Source organism: Dermochelys coriacea, chromosome 5 (assembly GCF_009764565.3).
Source record: "Dermochelys coriacea isolate rDerCor1 chromosome 5, rDerCor1.pri.v4, whole genome shotgun sequence".
Classification (NCBI taxonomy): domain Eukaryota; kingdom Metazoa; phylum Chordata; order Testudines; family Dermochelyidae; genus Dermochelys; species Dermochelys coriacea.
The window spans coordinates 134,574,339-134,594,274 of record NC_050072.1 but is presented as its reverse complement, the minus strand read 5'-3'; the positions used below and the strand labels follow the sequence as shown (position 1 = coordinate 134,594,274).

The 19,936-nt window shown below is 39.4% G+C and overlaps 1 protein-coding gene across 17 annotated transcripts in view; it reads right to left on the bottom strand.

Moving 5' to 3' along the window:
• Positions 1-19,936, bottom strand: part of ZNF462 (zinc finger protein 462) — a 104,014-nt gene that overhangs the window by 56,860 nt on the left and 27,218 nt on the right. For 10 of the 17 annotated variants that reach the window (XM_038401244.2, XM_038401254.2, XM_043515551.1 and 7 more), the window contains one exon: positions 84-333. In XM_038401244.2, the coding sequence (XP_038257172.1) occupies positions 84-303 (220 nt within the window). In that variant the 5' untranslated portion in view covers positions 304-333. Of the gene's footprint in view, positions 1-83; positions 334-2,399; positions 7,112-19,936 lie in introns of those variants that run through there. The other 7 variants (XM_043515554.1, XM_043515555.1, XR_006281792.1 and 4 more) reach the window with 6 other exon arrangements.

Here is a 19,936-nt window from a genome sequence, read left to right as displayed (position 1 = left end):
TGCTGTCATTACAATAAAATTAATGAAAATTACAAATTAAACTATGCCAAGACAGGCAGCAAGAAAGAGAGGTTTACGTTTACCTGCAATTTCATCTGCAATTGTAAATTCATCCTTTACAGAAGAAAATTCGACCTCTGTCTGGTTGCTAGCATTCATGGACCCAGACCTTGGCTGGCTAGGACTTTCCTCAGAAACATCTGTTGGCTGCAAAAAAGCAGTGTGAACATCTTGAATGTGAGCTTTAAGGTCTTCATAGGATGGAGCTCGAAAATCACAGCCATCGCACTGCAGCACCTCCATGGTCCTGGATATATTTTACATCAGGAAATTCTGAAAGAAAAGGAATGGGGGAGAAGCACTTGTTACAGAAACATCATTCAGTGAACCATGACTAATATATAAAACCAAGCTTGTCAGCAATAAGGTTTAGTAACCTCCAGAAATGCTAACATTACAGAAGTAAGAACTCAACTTTTGTTCAATATGTTGAAAGGCATCAAGGAAATTCAAATGATCAGAAAATCCTACCTAAATGGCTCACGAGTTGCTGAGCTGGGCTCTACAAATATTCAAGCCTTCTGACAAATGGATGTTGATTCAGTAGACCTTGCCTTCTTGGCTTTTCCCTTACTCAGGTTCTTTCTACATGGGCTTATTGTTACACTGACAGTCTGTCTCAAATAAAGATAAGGGACATACATGTGATTTGAGCAGCTCCATTACTCCCAGCCATCCATGCATTGACCTTTACTATTAGAAAACAGCATTTCTGCCTCTTTTCGACCAGCACTAACCTTCCTCTAGATTAGACAACTACAGACTACTTCATTGCCAAAGACTAAAAAGCCTCCACTGGAAACTTGCATTTTCAATTAGTTTAAAACATCTAGTCAGTTTTGACCTTGATGGAAAAAAGAGACAGTATGGCAGTGAGAGATCTGGATACACTGATTTTTGATAGATTGTTGCACCATAACAATTCCACCAAACACAGAAGAGAGCTACATTCTTGGTTGGAATTCCCATAATTATGCCCAGAGTTATACCCTGTCTTTGGGATCAGGATTTTGATGGGGTGGTGGACGGGAGAGGAAGGGATTTCTGCTCTCATTTAATAAAAACATTGCAACAGCACAATGGAAATATGAATAAAAAAGACCACTCCCCAAAGTTTCATGACTTCCTAGATTCCTCCACAAACCCTAATTTGATATACGGTGTGACAAACTGATCTTGGTAAAGTCAAGTACTGTAGTTCAGTACATGACCAGTTAATCCAGTGAAACATAATTCTGGGGGAGAATTTTGTCTCTGTGCTCAAAATTTATGGACTGCTGTAGAAGAAAGAATATATAAACACAGGGAAAAAAGTCAAAGGCAGAGGTCCTCCTACCTCATATGTTTCTTGGGCACAGTAGCAACTTATTGTCTTAATGAATGAATTACTTCTTTAAGTTTCCCACATGCTCCACTGGGCTAGATTAACCTAGGACTTCCAGAGGTCTGATAGACGGAACAGCAGCCAAAATATTTTATGATGAAAATTCCATTCATTTATTGTAGAATATAAAATTACTTCTACAGCAAGATCAAAGTCCAATAATATTATGTCAAAGCAATAAAAGAGGGCATTGCATCAGGATTTTACATAGAAGAATGTTCCTCCTGATAGCCTGCTAAAATAAACTTCTGTCAAGTCAAATGCTGGACAGACTGAGCACACAGACACTCCAGATGTTTACCTACACTACTGTGCACACTGCATTTTGTCCCTTTTCTCCTTAGTCCCCCATAATGAAAATGAACACTGCACCAGCTTCTTTTCAGCTAGCAAAGACACAATAATCAAGATACTCAAGTTTTTTCCTGCAAGTACCAGACCAAATTGTGTGGAAGAGGTTGCTATCTCTGCTCTGGATCAAATTACAGCAGTGAGTGAAGCCCCACCCCACGTCTCCTTTAGCACAGTCCATTAGACCTGAAAACAATTTTTTTCCATGGAGCAGACGACTCCTGCATTTAGAGCACTTCACAGAAAAGCAGATCATCCAGTTTTCACTGCCCATCCCCCAAAGCTTAGTCCTTTCATCTCAGCCAAACAAGCCACAGCTCTGCTGAATGTGTTTATCACACTTTCAAGAGATATGAGCTCCTGCGTCACTGAAGCTTTAAGACTCACTAAGCTGCCCTAGTCCTCTGAGCTTTAGGAGCAGCCATTTTAGCTCAGACAACTCATGCACTCAGAGGCTCATAGCTTCTAGCTTGTGCACAACATGGCCTCACTTATCTGAGCTTCATCTCAAGCACACACGATTATTATTTTTTTTTTTTTGCTAGAGTGATGCTAGAAAAAGCATCCTCATAAGAGCACTACTTGCCTTCTTCTTAAGATTTACCTTTTTCAACAGAGAATTTGCTGTTCCCATGCACTGTCAAAACCAGCCCTTTGCTCCCTCACTGATCATTTGCAAAGATCTCTGAAGGTTCTTTTATCCCATGAATGATAAATGTGCTGATTAGTTCCAGCACAACAGTATTACTGAAGCCAGACACTTGTCCAAACTGTCCTACAGACTGAAGTAGCCCTCTTAAACAGGGGGAGGGGTATGGGGGGAAGGAACCCTCCAGAATGCCTCAGCCTCTTGAGAGTTGTCCTTCTATGCACAGAAGACATACCATCTGACTCTGCGTGCCAGATTCCAAAGTCTAATGACCTTTGTTAATCACCAGCCAGCCTGTCTGCTTCAGCAAACTTTGCCAACAGACACACCCTTCAACACAAAGGCTGGAGCTATTCCTTTTAAAAGAGGTTCTCTGAAAGCTCCATTGTGTGGAAGAGAGGAAAAACAAAAATCTCTTTCCTTAAAACTTCAGTCGCTTTAGAAAGAACGTAACAAAAGGCTTGCCACTGTGTGTCTTTTGGGAACATTTAGACTGGTTTACAAAACAAAACCCTGACGGAAGAAAAATTGAGGTTCTGAACAAGATAAACCCAAGGGCTTCAGCAGTGCATAGTTAGAGCATCTATATTATATAAAGTTACAGTTCTTTAATATTGTGGCACTTTCTGAAGTTATTCTCAAGGATGCTAGCTGTTGTCTAGATGAACTCGAACCACAGTCTCCTTGTTCTGCTACAAAGCAAATTAAAGGGTTATGAGATCAGTAAAAGCTACTGATGTTAAAAAAATGACAAAAGACCCTTTCTAATGGGTTCTAGCTTTAATGTCACTAGGGCCTCTCCCACAAAAGCAGCACTGAGTCAGGGAAGAGGTTAATCTCACAGAAGATGAAAGGAACAAACAGCCTCAGGTACAGTTGAATGGCCTTCAATTTGATGTTTTCACCAAGGCATGTACCGAAATCACAATGAATCGTATTTTGTGAGGCAGTTTGCCTTACTATTTACACATTTCTCTTTAAAATTCAGGCACTGTATGAAGGAAGAAATCAGAAACTTGTAGTTTGGGCTAAACTATCCAAAGAAACTGAAATGTGATACATCTTTATTTTTTTCCTTGTCAACAAGGGATTGGAACTGAGAGAGACCCATCTATCAGCAAGCAAAAAAGAGCACATTTTCAGTGCAGAGGTTGATACTTCATTGAGACATGCACCAAATAAAGGAGATAAAGAAAGATTTGCACAATTGTCCATCACGAGGCAGCATAGGCAACATACGAACACTGTCTGCTACATTCCGATTTTTTAGTAAACACACAATCGATTTTATTTCCAGATATTGTGACAGCAAGATTTATTTATTTTTTTTGTTACCAAGTCAACAAAATCAAAAGTAGAATAGGAAGCTTCTGAACTACTAAAGCAAAGTTTTAAATAAACCAAAACCAAAAAGCCCCAAAATAACAAACCATTCAAGGAATCCATACATCAAGCAAGACCTCTACAATATTCCAACCCATGCCCCTTGTGACCATGCTAACTCATAGCTTCTAAAATACCCATACTAATGTCAGGCTACTCTCCTCATGCAGCTAGGGAAAAATTAAAATTAAAATGTCTAAGTTTGTCTAAATTTGTTTGGTCTACATAGAGTGCAACCTTTTCTTAAATTATATGGCTGTTTCATATGAAAAAGAGAGTCTCTGATTTTCCAACTGGAAAAAAACTTGAGCAAACAGATTTCCAAGTTTTTGTAGTTTTAAAGCTTCAGGCTAAAGTCTCCCATTCTCTCTACCTTTCTTCTCCTAGAGCTTGGCAACAAGTGAACTTCAGTAAAAATAGTTCTGAGGGACTTTTTTTTTTTTTTTTTAAAGTGTGTGGTTTTGGTGCTTCAAAATACAAAATTAATTGTGATGTCTAAAGGATTGTGACCTCAAAACTGAGCTTCTAGGGTTGACTACCCATCTGTTCTGTTTTGAGATTGAGTCAACAGTGCTTCTACAAGTTAAGAATATGTACATGAACAACCACAACTGAAAAGGTCATGCTGAGCACACACTGAACATCCAGCTCAATTTTAGTATCACTACCTTTAAAAATAAGTACTCCAATTTTCTGAGTTTTCCAACATTTGGAAGATCAGAAGCTTCTTTAGACCTAGGAAACAGAAGGCAAACACAGTTTTCATTTTGTTCACTTTAAATTTTATTTATTGCCACGGTGAAGTTAATACAGAGCCACCCTAGGGTTGTATAGTTTATTACAGATGCACCACTGCTAAACCTGCTACAACTTGACAAAATTCCCTTGGAGACTCATTTTACTTGGCCAAAACAGATGAGCATGAACAAAGGGTTTTAGTAGAGATTGAATTCGTGCGTTTGAGCAAACTTCTCCTCTAACAAAGTACAGGAGGCCTCAGCATTGTTCTTTTTTTTTTTTTTTTTTGTCTGTTGGAGCTTAACCTCCCAGAAATAAACTATGAAACACTACAGCAATGTGATTCACCAGCACCTAATTATAGACATTACAAAATCTTCAAGAAATAGAACCTTAAATCTCATGAGTAACACCACAGGGTATGCATTTTTTCCTGATACAGAAATCTAGATTTTAAAAGATGCCAGTATTTCACAGCTGCAGAACCTTCTCCTACTATAGATTAGATTACTAGTGAAATGCTTTATTTAGCCCAGGCATGTGTGGCTTCTGATCTTATTTTCTTAAGTTGTTTTTTTTAAACACTATCTACATTTAACCATTCAAGACACCAAGACACCATTGAATAAAACTATGGGACTTTCTAGCAATGGAAAAGCTGACATGTTTGAGAAATGTAAGCCTGAAGAGTGCTATAAAAAGGGTGTGTCTTGTCATTTATATTCTTCACAGAATAGAAATAATGAGGAAATGAAAGACCAAATGTGTGCCCTCAATCTCACTTGAGTCAGTGGTTTCTTTCAAAAAGACAACCTAAATTGGTTTCCTTAGCAGCAACCTCAATCCTCTCAAGATCTTTGTTGGAATTTTTTTCTTCCATTTTGTATTAGGAATGAAAAAAAAATCTATTTTCTTCCCTATCTTTTTCATTTTTGTAGGTTTTGATGGTATTACATAGGTTGCAGTAGCCCACTTCCTTAGTTAATTCAGGGATCCAGTTTGGGTACAGTGTAGACTCTAAAGCTAAATTCTGCCTTCAGAACATGGGTATAGACTATAAAGTCAAACTCCCTGTATGTTAACCCAATGGTTAAGTCTTCTGCATTACTTTTTGAAAACAAAATATAAAAACAAATCTGCATCCATCAATCAAACACCATTCAAGTTGACTGTGTATGATGGTCATACATGCAGCTTCACCACATTTTGGCTATTAAGCGCTTATCCAGCTTCCTATGTGATCTCAATTTACCCATATTGAAAAGACATACATATAAGACAGCATGAATAATCAAGAAATTCAGAAAGATACAAATGTGTCACAAAACAAAGGTTTCAGGAAAAGAAACTATTGTGATCAGAGATGTGCTATACTCCAGGAATAATAAATAATAAAACCACAATTTGAATAGCAGCAATAAAAGACCTAAACACCTCTGCTAGTGTTTGGATATACATTTTAGACAATATTTTGAATGTGGCATGAGCTTCAAGCCAGGTTTCACAAAATGAAGTCTACCTAGTATATGCTGAAATTCTGGTTGACTACATTGTTATAAAAAACAGGCACTATGAAGCTCCACAAGGAATGCATGTGAGCATAAACACACACATACAACTAAATTCTGTTCTGGTCAATTGAGTTGCATCTTCTTTCATGTCAGTGGAGTTGCATCCACTTATACCCATGCTCAATTTGGCCCTTTACAACGTGTGAGTCCGTGTCACATGCAAATCATTTATAACATTAGGTCAGTGCAATGCAAATAAGAGAGTTTTCAAGCTACTAAACAGCTTGCAAAATCTTCTATCCTTAAAAGGAAAAAAAATACTACGTGAGAGCTGTATTTTTATGAGACAGAGGAAAACTTCACAACAGCAGCTTTGGGAGTTAGGACATAAAGTACTTAGATCTTTCAGTGAGCAAAAACTTAAATTCTCAGAAAAGCTCTGGGTGTTTTCTTCTTGAGACCTTGACACTCACACATACAGAAACCACTACTGCAAACAGGTCAGAGCAACAGATAAAGTGCTACTGGCTCAACCTGTTCTCCAAGGCTGTCTTCACTGCAAAAAGGATGGGTTTCAGCTACAGCAGGATAACTGACATTTGTTAACTATCCCAGTTTAAAACCCCAGTGGAGACAATCCACTGTCATTTCTACTGCAAGGTACCCAGGCAAGATCACTTTGCCTAGCTACCTTACAGTCAAAACAGTGTTTTGTCACCACTTGGGTTTTACAGTGGGACAGCTAACATCTCTTAGTTGTTCCGTGGTCAACACACTTTAATTTGGCATTGAAGACAAAGCCCAAAATGATCTAAAATAATTTTGAACTGAAGTGTTACTTGGAAAGAAACCGGGGGGAGTGTGGGTGGGTAGGGGTGTGTTTAGACATAGGTTACTTGAATTCCATGAGAACACCAGATGGTTTTATTAGTTCAAACTGCCCTAATACAGGCAGATTTCATGATAATAATTCAACTGATTTTTTGCCTCAGAATTCCAAACATATGAACGAGAAGTAAAACAGCTGAAGTTGCTGTCTGAATTCCTGGAGGATATTTCAAAATTGTAAAATTGAAGGCAGATTGCAGATAGGCTGCCACATCTTAATTAAAAAAAAATTAAGGCAGTTTATTAAAAGCTACAAAGTTTGGTTCTGGACACCTCTCTCAGCCTTCATCTATTGAAGTCCAGTTGCCAGAAACCAAGTGAAAACTCAGGCCTTGGACAACCGGACTTCAGCATAACAAAATCAGACACAAAAAGATTGTTTACAAGTCTCCCAAAATTAGATGCTCAGGCCTGATTGCAAAAGGTTGCAATCTCAGTCATCGCTGCCATGTAATTCAAAGGATAAAAGAAGACCCTCAGAAGAATGCCATGTGGAAGACAGGTTTCAGAGTAGCAGCCGTGTTAGTCTGTATTCTCAAAAAGAAAAGGAGTACTTGTGGCACCTTAGAGACTAACAAATTTATTAGAGCATAAGCTTTCGTGAGCTACAGCATGCATCCGATGAAGTGAGCTGTAGCTCACGAAAGCTTATGCTCTAATAAATTTGTTAGTCTCTAAGGTGCCACAAGTACTCCTTTTCTTTATGTGGAAGACAGTTACCCTCACAATACCAGAAAGAGTCTGGAGACAGGGATGCTGGGACAATTTACATAGTAGGGTGTTGACAGCCATTGAACCAAACTGTAAATCCTGTATACAATGGAAAACACTTGAAGCCAGGGGGTGCGGCAGCACCCCCACATCCCTAGTTCTGGCACCTATGTCTGGAGAGGTGAATGATAAGAATTTGATCCTCCACAAAGATGTGGATATAATGCACTTTTTCTTCCCTAAAAATTTAGGTAGTTCCTTACTTAGAGTGACTAGATGTCCCAATTTTATAGGGACAGTCCCGATATTTGGGGCTTTTTCTTATATAGATGCCTATTACTCCCCACCCCCATCCTGATTTTACACACTTGCTATCTAGTCACCCTATCGTTACCTGTGTTATTGGATAACTGTAGCTGGGGGGAGGGGGTGGGAGGAGACTGTCTCTCTAGGTAAAAGGAAATTCCCTAGAATCAATATGTAGAATACTTCCTTGAGCATATACTGCAAGAAGATCGAACAACTGCTTTACCCAGAAGGGGAAATGGTAATTTCCTTGCAGGTTCCTTTAGTTCTCCTATACAAGCCCAGACAGGCGGGTTTGCTTCCTCCTCCCAGCAGGTGAATAAATAAAAGTACTGAATCCTCTTCCTGGAGAAAACCCTCCAGGGAAATAACTCTATTAAGCCAGGTTTGAAATTCTGGTAAGTGCCTTTCAGAGGAAGATGCTATTAGACAAAACCATCTTCCAAAGGAAACATTAAGCTAAAACATTTTGTAAGAGCCCAAGAGGAACGGGCCATGACAGGAACAGGACAATGGAGAAAATCTAGAGGGCAAATGAGGCCAGTTGACCTATTCACATGCTCAATGCTCAAGGAGAACTGACTGCCTCAGGTTTCAGAGTGGTAGCCGTGTTAGTCTGTATCAGCAAAAACAATGAGGAGCCTTGTATGTTTGTTAGTCTCCAAGGTGCCACAAGGACTCCTCCTTGTTTTGACTGCCTCAGTGGCACCCCACTGACTTCTCAACTTGTCAAAAACAGACATTGTCTTGGCCCTCCTGTGAACACTCTGATACCAGAGTCAAACAACTAAACCGACTTGGCTTTTTGCACCAGCCTCCTGAGTGTACTTCTCACATTGTAGAAAACAAGTGAAAGATCTTTTTTATTAATAGCAAGTTGGAGGGTCACCATAAATGCCAATTTGCACTATGCAAACTGTTACAAGAGCACACACTCTGTGTATATATAGTTAATACATAAGGTGCCTGGAGATAGTGCTCAGGAACAGAACAGCATAAAGCCGGGTTTTAGAACCAATAAAACTACTTGTTGTGCCCTGCAAATAATTTTCTCTAGCAGCTCATTACACAATGTGTTACAAGACTCTTCAGCATGGCAGACCCTCATTAAAGTTAGCTGTCTTGCCAAGAAAGTCAACAAGTGAACCCAAGTCAGGACTACCAGGTTATATAATCAGGGTTCCCTCTGGGGTGAACTGGCTATAGCTGGCAAGATAATGCTCTCTGAACAAAGTCCAGAGTCAGGAAGGGCAGAAACATCATACAGCAGAAAGGTACACTCATCCCCAGTTACTCTGCTGCTCCTAGTAATCCCTACAATAGACAGACACAGATACTTCCTAACGCAGCCATCTGACCATTTGTCCCAGTCACAGTTATAAAGGTCTGACTGCTTAGGTTGCATGATTGATAAGCTATGTGTGTGCATTAGGAAAGTCTGATTTTAGTATCCAAGAAGCTCGATTTACACAGGCCACATGCTGTATGTACACTTTACACTTCAAACTGGTAACACAGCTAGACCCAGCTCATGTATTTGCGAGATAAATAAAGATCCCTGAAATACTACATTATTTTATGGGCCCCGGGATCTGAAACTTGGTGATGGCCATAAAAACAGGAGGTTCCATTTCCCCAAGGTCAGCCTGCCAAAAAGCAGAGATTGGATCTGGTCCTGATGCTTACAAAAATCCTCAACGAGGAGAAACACAGAATAATCAAAAGATATGCCTCTTGAAGACTAGACAAACAGGACTTCTGCTGGAGAAGTGTTCCATCTGCCACCTTGAGATCTAGACCGAGTGCTATATTGCATCAGTGCTACCAGAGGATTTCTAAAGTGGGGAGGTAGGAGGTGAGGGAAGAGACACAAAGTAATACTGGGGCCGGAACACCTAAATAAATTCCTGGGGTTGTTTCTAACAAGTGCTATGCAATGTCCAGTTGGGTATGATTACTAGGCTCCTAGCTGGATGAAGTTCAAAGCATGGACCGAAACCCAGAACTACAGATGGATCAGTTCCATGGAGAGCATCAAGATTTAATTCTACGGACTCTTTTCTTCATGAGCATGAAGTGAACTAAATGTCTTCCCCATGAACTCAACTAAGTGAGGCCTCTAGAGTGAAGGGTGTGGTTTTCTTAATCAGCATTCTGAAAGCTCTAGATGCCTGTAAAGATTTATCATCTTATTACTCCTAGTTCAAAAGAGTTGACATGTCTAGAAGCCTTCCAAGGAGGATGAGTAAGGGTAGTAACTACTAAGGTTTTAACCATGTAACTTTCCAAACTGCAAGTGATAAAACCAAAGCATTGCCAACCACCAGCCATGTTCCAAGGCATCAATAAATCCAATTAAATTGGAACCTGGTTGACAAAGCCAAGTAAGGGGCAGCCTATAGCTGTGTAATGTTATCTCACTGAGATTCAGAGCCCATGTCATATGTATAAGGCCTAGGAGTACTGTCAGTGGCTGAAGTTTCCCTACGGAACAGAAAGTCTCTAAAGATGACTATTTTGATTAGACTTCAAGTCCTCAGGTAAAAACAGTGATTTCTCTACTCTTTACCACAATCTTAGGAAGCGTTCCTCTCACTGCTACTTTAATGCAAAGCTTATTTCCTCGTATCCTAAAGTCTCCTGAAATCCCACGTACCTTGGACAAAGAGTGGAATCTTTCGCCAACTGGCCAACAAGTTTCCTCCGGTTGAGGCAACATACTGCTGACCAGTTTATAATGAAACCCAGGATGCAATATCATTTGCCCACTGAGTTCTGGCCAAATACCAGCAAGGATCTTTGCCTAGTCATAGCCTCAGGCAGGATCAGAGAAAACAGTTCAGCCAGTTTACTTCCCAGTGCACTTCAAAAGATGGAGTATTTGACAAATTGCCATTCGCACTTACCTGGACCAGTACTTAACTCTGGGTTACACTTTGCTGCATCTAGCCAGGGGCCGTTCCTTTGTCTCTTTGGGGATGGAGGTTATCAACCGCATCAAGTCTCACTCTTGGCTCTACTAACCACCAATGCCATTTGACTAGATTGAACTAACATGAACAGGAACTCCTGATGGTGTCCAAGTGAAAGCTCTGCCTCTTGAGGAAAGGCTTTGTGAAAAGCAACAGGTCCATCTCATGACCCCAGAGCCATGAGGTGGATGCCAATTATAGTAGGAACATTCCACCAACTCTAAAGACAGCATCTTCAGGATCTCTTTGTGGCCCCAGTCTCAGCCTACTAGAAGCTTCAACTCTTCAAGAGATGGAAATCTGCATTAGAATGAAAGGGATGCTTTCACCTCTTGGAGATGGGAAAAATTAAGCTCTGATGACATCAAACCCTCATACTCCATGAGAATCTTGCTGGCTCATTCAGATCAGTTTTTTCCTTACGTAAAGTGTTTTTACAAGAGCAGTATGTTTTGGTTCAACTTTTATAATTTGTATAACACACAGGCACCATATGTTGTCTAGACAAAACTAAACAAAACTCCTGTACTTTAAAAAAATAAAAATAAAAAATAAAAATAAAAATTACAGCATTGCCAGTAATAGCTCACAATACTAGCTATTCGACTAAGGTAAATGGAACATCTCCAGCCAGCAAGACTTTTGACTAGAGAGGCATTGGACACTGTTACATTAAAGTAAGTAAAAGCAGCATTGCCTTGCTCCTGCCCCATAAAAAGGGTGTCTTCAGCAAAAGAGGTATACACTCCATTACATAGATGATTGTTCAGAACAGTTTCCAGAACAAATTCAGAACAAATCTACATCAAACTCACTTCTCATCTGTCAAATCACTACACTCCAATAGAGGCTACCTGTCCTCCTCCCTTAACTACTCCAAACACAATCAAGTTAAAAAGAGAAACATTTTTAAACTGAGTTATATCAAAAAAGGTAAGTTTCAGAGTAGCAGCCGTCTTAGTCTGTATTCGCAAAAAGAAAAGGAGTACTTGTGGCACCTTAGAGACTAACAAATTTATTTGAGCATAAGCTTTCGTGAGCTACAGCTGTATGCTCAAATAAATTTGTTAGTCTCTAAGGTGCCACAAGTACTCCTTTTCTTTTTGCAAAAAAGATAAGATGCAAGACCTCTAATGGAGGAGTTCTGTCCCAGTTTATTCCTTTCTGCCTTAAATAAGCTCTTTGAGGGTCAGTCAGTGAGATCCAATTTCTTTTTCTTTCTTCAAAGAAATATCCATAAAAAGGAAAAAATAACTAAGACTTTCTTTGTAAATGGAGGTAATCAGAGATTATTACTGACTGCATCCTTACAAAGACAGAATCACTACAGGTTTGTAGACACTACAGAAGTACAGTAGGAATACCAACCCGTAAGATACAAAATCAGGAAAAATAGAGAGACTGTAAATGAGTTAGAATATTAAATTTTTGGACCTAAAATTAAGCACATAGAAACAATTTCAAGATTAAAGCTGACCCCCTATCATCTTAAATTTTTTCCTACTTTGAGAATATAGGGGTTAAATTTTGTTTGTCTAAACAGGATGCTGGATAGAAGGTGGTAAAACATTTTGAAGCTAGTGGTCAGATACCCAAACCATACTCCATTAACAATAAATATGCAGATTAGTAAAAATATAACATTAAATATATATCTATATCTAGACATACATTTTATTTACCTCACTTGCACTGACCCTTCTTGATCTCAGGATTATTTTATCACAACTGAAAGAGACAGATTCCAATAACGTAACAGTACTCTGGATTCCTTGTTCTTACGTTTTTCACCTACAGCTGATCTTTCTACATTACTAGTGAATTAGACAAACAGCTGCTAATAATTTACAAATGGCTCATTAATTCTATTTGCCACCTTGGACCATCATAAATTTCAGAATTTGCCCACATGTCTTATTCAAAACCCTTAAATAGATAGGCATGTCTTCTCTATGGGAGGTGGAGGGAGAAAGAAAGAAAATCTATAGGACTGCCCACTTGAGAGATGCTCTGTAGGTATTTCAGTTGCCTTCATTTTAGGAGTTCCAGTTAATCTTCAGATTATACAGATAACCTCAATTTTAATTTATATGTTTATTTTTTAAGGAAAAAAGAAAAAAAAAGATCTGTCCTTTGAGAATGCTTTCTTTAAGGCAAGGTGAACACAGGAACAGATTTTCACTTTTCCTCCCCTAACAAAAGAAAATGCATTGATGGGTCTCAGAGGATTCTTTGGAAAGCTCTCATGAATGTGCTTAATCAACAATGGGAACTTATCCAAAAGAAAAAAAAATGCCTGGAAGATCCATGTCCCAAGACATTCAGATCAATCCAAGGAAAGTGCTGCCTTCCACTACTCTACAAGGCGCGGTGGGGGAAAACGCTATATTTGCATTTCCATTTTATTTTCAGATGTAATTAAAAATGATGAAGATAAGTCTGAGAAGAGCCGCAAAGCAAAGTGCCAAGAGAATAGAAGCAGCATTTTCTTAGGCTTTGGCCTGAAAGTCTGACTCTTTACACCATCGGAAGTTTAAAAATGCAAATATCAAATAGAACAGACCTTCCCAGCTGTCATTCTGCAGACCACCAGTGGCCCATGAACACTCACCCTTGGTCTATGACCCTAGTCACAAGGTGCTGGTTATCCTTCTCATTTTCAGCTGCTGTAATATTAATAATTCTCCATGTGAAACAACTGCTGTGGTTGCCACAGCACTATTAGCTGCCTGGGATTGCTGTAACATTCTTCAACAATGGAAGAGGAAAGAAAACACTCTTAGCCAAAAATATTAGCAAGCTCCTTCACCAAGACACAAATGAGACGAAATCTCTGCAGAATGTGCATGTGTAACATCCATTTAGTATTACCAAGATGGCCACTCCTCCCATTCTGTCCTTCCCACTCAGCATGGTCTCATACAACCTACAATCCCTGCAGCAGTCTTGGGTAGTTTATCTTGGCACGCTCTTCTCGTCTATTCTTCAGTCTTCAGGTTTTCGGTCTTCAGGACACACCAGATGCAGAATAGATAGGTACAAAAGGATGAGGAAAGTCTTACACAGTGATCAGTGTAGTCAGATGGCAAAGATGGCACTTGCAATTCTTCATTTAACAAAACCAAACAAAATGCCCATGACCCTCTAGGACACCCAACAGAAGTTTCAAGCCCAGTGAGATACATACAGTACATAATACATCGTGGTACCATTCAGGGTATCTGAATCCTTCAAGAGAGATGCTCTGAAAACAAAGAGGAGAATCCCTGGGTTAGGCAGTTAAACAAGAGAGAATGTTCCACAATGGTAAACAGGATGTGCTGCAGAAATTACGCTACTGTATTCCAACATAAAAGGGCATGACTTAGATTGGTTTTATTGATGGTTGTGCAACTAGTTGGAAAATAAAACAATGTTCCACCCACGGGAAAACAAATCCCCAAACTTTCCTCCTCACCACTTTCCTGAGAGCTTCACTTGCCAGAGTGAAGAGCACTTCACAGCACTGGAGCCCTCCACCTCAACTGGCCACAGATGAGGAGACAGCAATGGTTTGCAATGCACATATTGTTGTGACATTGTGCTGTAAAACATGCATTATGCATAGGCTCTCTCAGGATTTAAGATAGGGTTGCATTTCTAAAAAAAATCATGTTAAGAACTGAGGAATAAAGAATTAAAAAACCACATGGGCCAGAGCTTCAATTGGTTGAAGTCAGCCTCACTCCGCTGGAGCAATGATTATTTATTTACAGCAGCTAAGGCTCCGGGTGCATGCTTTCAAGTACAAGGGGAAATGGAGCAATGGATGATCCCATATAGGAAATGACAATAGACCTCTCTGTGTTATTATCAAGGGTATCCATTTCAAATAAGATCTTAACTGACTGCACTGCCAGTCAGACACAATGTTCAGTAACACCACTATCTATTCAGGCCTGCCAATTCACTGGTCTTTCATTGCAAAGATGGTTATCAGATTTCAGAGTAGCAGCCATGTTAGTCGTATTCGCAAAAAAAGAAAAGGAGTACTTGTGGCACCTTAGAGACTAACAAATTTATTTGAGCATAAGCTTTCGTGAGCTACAGATTTTCCACCGAATGCATCCGATGAAGTGAGCTGTAGCTCACGAAAGCTTATGCTCAAATAAATTTGTTAGTCTCTCAGGTGCCACAAGTACTCCTTTTCTTTTTTAAAGATGGTTATGTGAACTGTATGAGACCCAAATATAAATACCAATCTGTTTTGTGGGACCTTGTTTACATGCCACCCCAGCCCTTAACACTATACCAAAGGTAAAGCATAATCAAAAGTTAAACTCTAAAATATTTAGAGTCCATTCTAGACCTGGGCAAATACTCCAGAAGTTATTGGTGAATATTTGTTTGAATAAAAACCACAAATATGCCGAGACGTATTTGCATCCCCTTTCATTCATTTCCTGAAAGCATTCATACACGTGAGGGGTTGGGTTTATCTGCAAGAAGGTGGAAAGTGAAAGTTTCATATTCATGTGAATTCACTGACTCAGTGGTTTATGCCGGAAGTGTTCACGTGGACATGTTGAAATCTCATTTATAAAGCTTCCAACCATGGAGTAGAAACAATACTCTGGGACCAGTCATACACCATGAACAAGTCATTGAAGTCCATGTTAACAGTTCACAACTAGCTCACAGGCTGAAATATTTTGGAATAGTGAACATAACCACAAAAATCCTACCCTGTTGAAGATACAACAAGAATGGAAAGAGAAGGTTAAATATATCAAATAATGTCTGTACAGCTACAAATATTCCCCTACCCTGTTGCTAATTATTTGTACTACAGTAGCCTACAGGCCTGTGGTAGGACCTATCCAAAAACACAAAGTAAGAAATAGTCCATGCCATGAAGATGTTGCACTCTAAATAGATGGAGACAGAGGGACAGAGATAAGGAAGTGACAGGCCAAGGTCACAGAGCAGGTCAGTGGCAGAGCCAGCAACAGAATCCTGGTTTCCAGACTCCTACTCCAGGTCCCTGTCCATTAGACCATGCTGCCTATGTGCCAACATCTCCAACGTCCTTGGGTTTCTCCCCACCCCACCCATGAAAAAAAAGTGTGGGAACAAATCCAACAGTTAGTTTTTTCCAAATGCTGGTGGCTGCACCTGCCATTCACTTCTGCGGCAAAAACAAAAAGCAAGGCTCTTATGTTTTGTGGGTTCAAAAAGATTCAAATTGCATCAAGAGAGAGAACTATGTCTTTTGAAAGCATAGGCTAGAATATCTTCAAGAAAGACTTCCATTTTTGAAGCACTCCTACCACTTTCTTTGGACACTGGGATTTTCTCATGGCTACCTTTAGTTCTCAGATATCATTAAAGGCTAGTGGTCCAAGGACTGACCAGGAGAACAATTGCTCCCACAACACAGGCAAAGCAACAGCGCTCTTGTAGCTCATAATGCCATGCCACAAGTGAAGGTGCCACTGAGATCACGTCATGCAGAAAGGTAGCTATCGCAAAGATCGTTTTCTGAAAACTTGAACGGAGGGCTGCAAGAAGTCATGGAACTCAAACTAGGACTCCCCTATGAATCCAAGTTCTATGCACAGACACAGATGTGGACTAACCCCATCTTCCTAACATCCTCCCCTCTCCCACACCCCACTGTCTCTCTTCTTGTCAAAGACATTACTTGTGTAGCACTTTTCTGAAGGGATAACAGTAGATAGGCTTGATCTCGAGATCCCAGAGATGTTCCCTGCATTGCTGACAAAGGAAAATTAATATAGCACGGTATATGTATTTGCTGGGAGCTGCAGATTTGAGATTTTTTCCTAGAGAGAAGACATCAACTGGCAACACTTCTTCAGGTTTTTACTCAACAACAGACCAAGACACTAACAGCTACCACAGTCTGAGAGGGCCAAGCTAAAAGGTTAGGTGTTCCAATTTATATTTACTGTGGGGTGGGCAAGGCAAACAAGGAGATTACATCTTCACTGTTCAGGTGGCATGGGGTACAGCCAGAAGAGGACCATCTCCCATTCACTAAACCCCTAGCTAATAGTAAGTTCTGTGTGGCTGATGTCATTCCCGAAGGAACCATCATACTGCCAGTGGGTAGCAGGCCCAGCTCCTTTCTCACTGAGCCAAGTCAACTGGCTCTTGGACTGCCGAGGTCAGAGTGGGAAAGATTTCAGGTTTCTTCATGCGGGCTAGTGGGGAGCCTGGGCACCCCACTCTTTGCCAGTTCAATTCATAGAGCTAGGTAGGGTTTGGCAGTAGCAGACTGAGCAGCAACTTTTGGAGGGAAGCTGGTAGGAAGAATGGGGACCATCACACAACTGGCAACTTCATAGAATCATAACAATTAGGCTAAATGACCTATTGTGTCTTCCATCTCTTCCCCTGCCTTCCTCCCAAAGGTAGAGTTTTTTAGCACTATCTTGAGACCAGTTTTAAAGATGTTACCATTACCATTAGAGACCTATTCCCACAAACAACACATCCCAGTGTTAAGGAGATTTTTCTAGTTTTTAGTTTCATCAATTCCAAAGCCAGAAGAGACTATTGTGATCATCCAGCCTTTATAACACCAAACACAGAACTTCCCCAAAATAATTCTAGAGTAGATCTTTTAGAAAAACATCCCATCTTGATTTAAAAATTGTGAGTGATGGAGAATCCGCCACAACCCTCAGTAGATTGTTCCAATTGATGAATTACTTTCACAGTTAAAAATGTATGCCTTATTCTGAGTCTGTATTTCTCTAGTTTCAACTTCCAGCTATTGGACTGTGAAAGCTATTGGCCTTTCCCTGCGAGATTGAAGAGCCTATTAAATATTTGTTCCCCATGTAGGTACTTCAACTGTAATCAAGTCACCCCTTAACCTTCTCTTTGTTAAGCTAAACAGATTTAGCTCCTTGAATCTATTACTGTAAGGCATGTTTTCTAATCCTTTAATCACTCTTGTGGCTCTTCTCCAAACCCTCTTCAATTTATCAACATCCTTCTTGTAGTGTGGAAACCAGAACTGGACACAGTATTCCAGCAGCAGTCGGATCACTACCAAAGACCGAGGTAAAATAACCTCTCTACCTGTACTTGAGATTCCCGTGTTTATGCATCCAAGGATTGCATTAGCCCTTTTGGCCACAGCATGACACTGGAAGCTCAGTTCAGCTGAATATCCACCACGATCCTTTTCAGAGTCACTGTTCCCATAATAGAGTCCCCCATCCTGTAAATATGGCCTATATTCTTTATTCCTATACACATTTATATGTAGCCATATTAAAATGCATGTTGTTTGTTCATGCCCAATATTAATAATCTGTCCTCTTCATTATTTATCACTCCCCTAATTTGTGTCATCTGCAAACTTTATTAGTGATTTTGATGTTTTCTTCCAGGTCACTGATATAAATATTAAATAGCTTTGGGCCAAGAACAGATCTCTGTGGGACCCCACTAGAAACACACCAGTCAGTGATGATTCCCCATTCACAGATGCATTGAGACCTATCAGTTAGCCAGTTTTTTATCCATTTACTCTATACCATGTTAATTTTATATCATTCTAGTTTTTTTAATCAAAATGCCATGAAGTACCAAGTCAAACATCATACAAAAGTGCTTTACATCAACACTATTACCTTTATCAACCAAACTATAATCGTATCAAAAAAAGATATCAAGTTTGACAGGATCTGTTTTCCATAAATCCATGTTGATTGGCATTAAATTATATTACTCTCCTTTAATTCTTTATTAATCAAGTCCCATATCAGCTGCTCTATTATTTTGCCCAGGATCAATGTCAGACTGAGAAACCTATAAAAAGAAAAGGAGTTCTTGTGGCACCTTAGAGACTAACAAATTTATTTGAGCATAAGCTTCGGTAAGCTACAGCTCACTTCATCGGATGCATTCGATAAAGTGAGCCGTAGCTCACGAAAGCTTATGCTCAAATAAATTTGTTAGTCTCTATGGTGTCACAAGTACTCCTTTTCTTTTTGTGAATACAGACTAACACGGCTGCTACTCTGAAACCTGAGAAACCTGTAATTACCCTTTTTAAATATTGACACAACATTAGCTTTCTTCCAGTCTTCTGGAACTTCCCCAGTGCTCCAAGACTTATTGAAAAATCAAAATTAATGGGCCAGTGAGCTCCTTTTTTCAAACTCTTGGATACATGTTATCTGGACTTGCTGATTTAAAAATGTCTAACTTCCATAGCTGCTCTTTAACGTTCTCCTGAGATACTAGTCAAATGGGGGGAAAAAGAAAAGAAAAAAGTGTTGTTATGATATGATGAGACAACTGCATTTTTTCAAAATACAGAAATATTTATTGAACATTTCTTCATTTTCTGCATATTATTAATAATTTAGCAAATTCAATATAGAAATGGACCAATACTGTTGAAAAGAATCTTTTTTTCCTAACGTACTTAAAAACTCCGTCTCATTGTCCTTAACTCTGTTGGCCATAGATTTTCTCCTTGTGTCCCTTTGCTTCCCTACATTTCCTAGCTTCTAATTTATATTCATTACTAATAACTTCCCCTTTCTTCCATTTGTTATATATTATGTTTATAGGTGCCATCATTTCCCCTCTAAACCAGGTTAGTTTTTTTAACTTAAATGACCTTCTTCCTTGACAGTGGCTTTTCAGGCATCTAATAAAGTAAATAATTATCTATAATCATTTGCCTATTTCTGATTAAATTCTTTCTCCCAGCTGATTTGGCTCAATCGTTTTCAGCTTTGTAAAATTGGCCCTTTTAAAGCATCGACTGTATATATAATTACTGTTCTGGACTTTATTCTGCTTGAACATTATAAACGTGATGAAGTCATGTTCTAAACTACCTAAACTACCATTAATTTTTAGTTCTGTGATCAGTTCATCTTATCTATTAAGATGAGGTGTCATATAGAATTCACCTTTGCTGGTGGCTATACTTTTTGAGTTAGGAAATTGT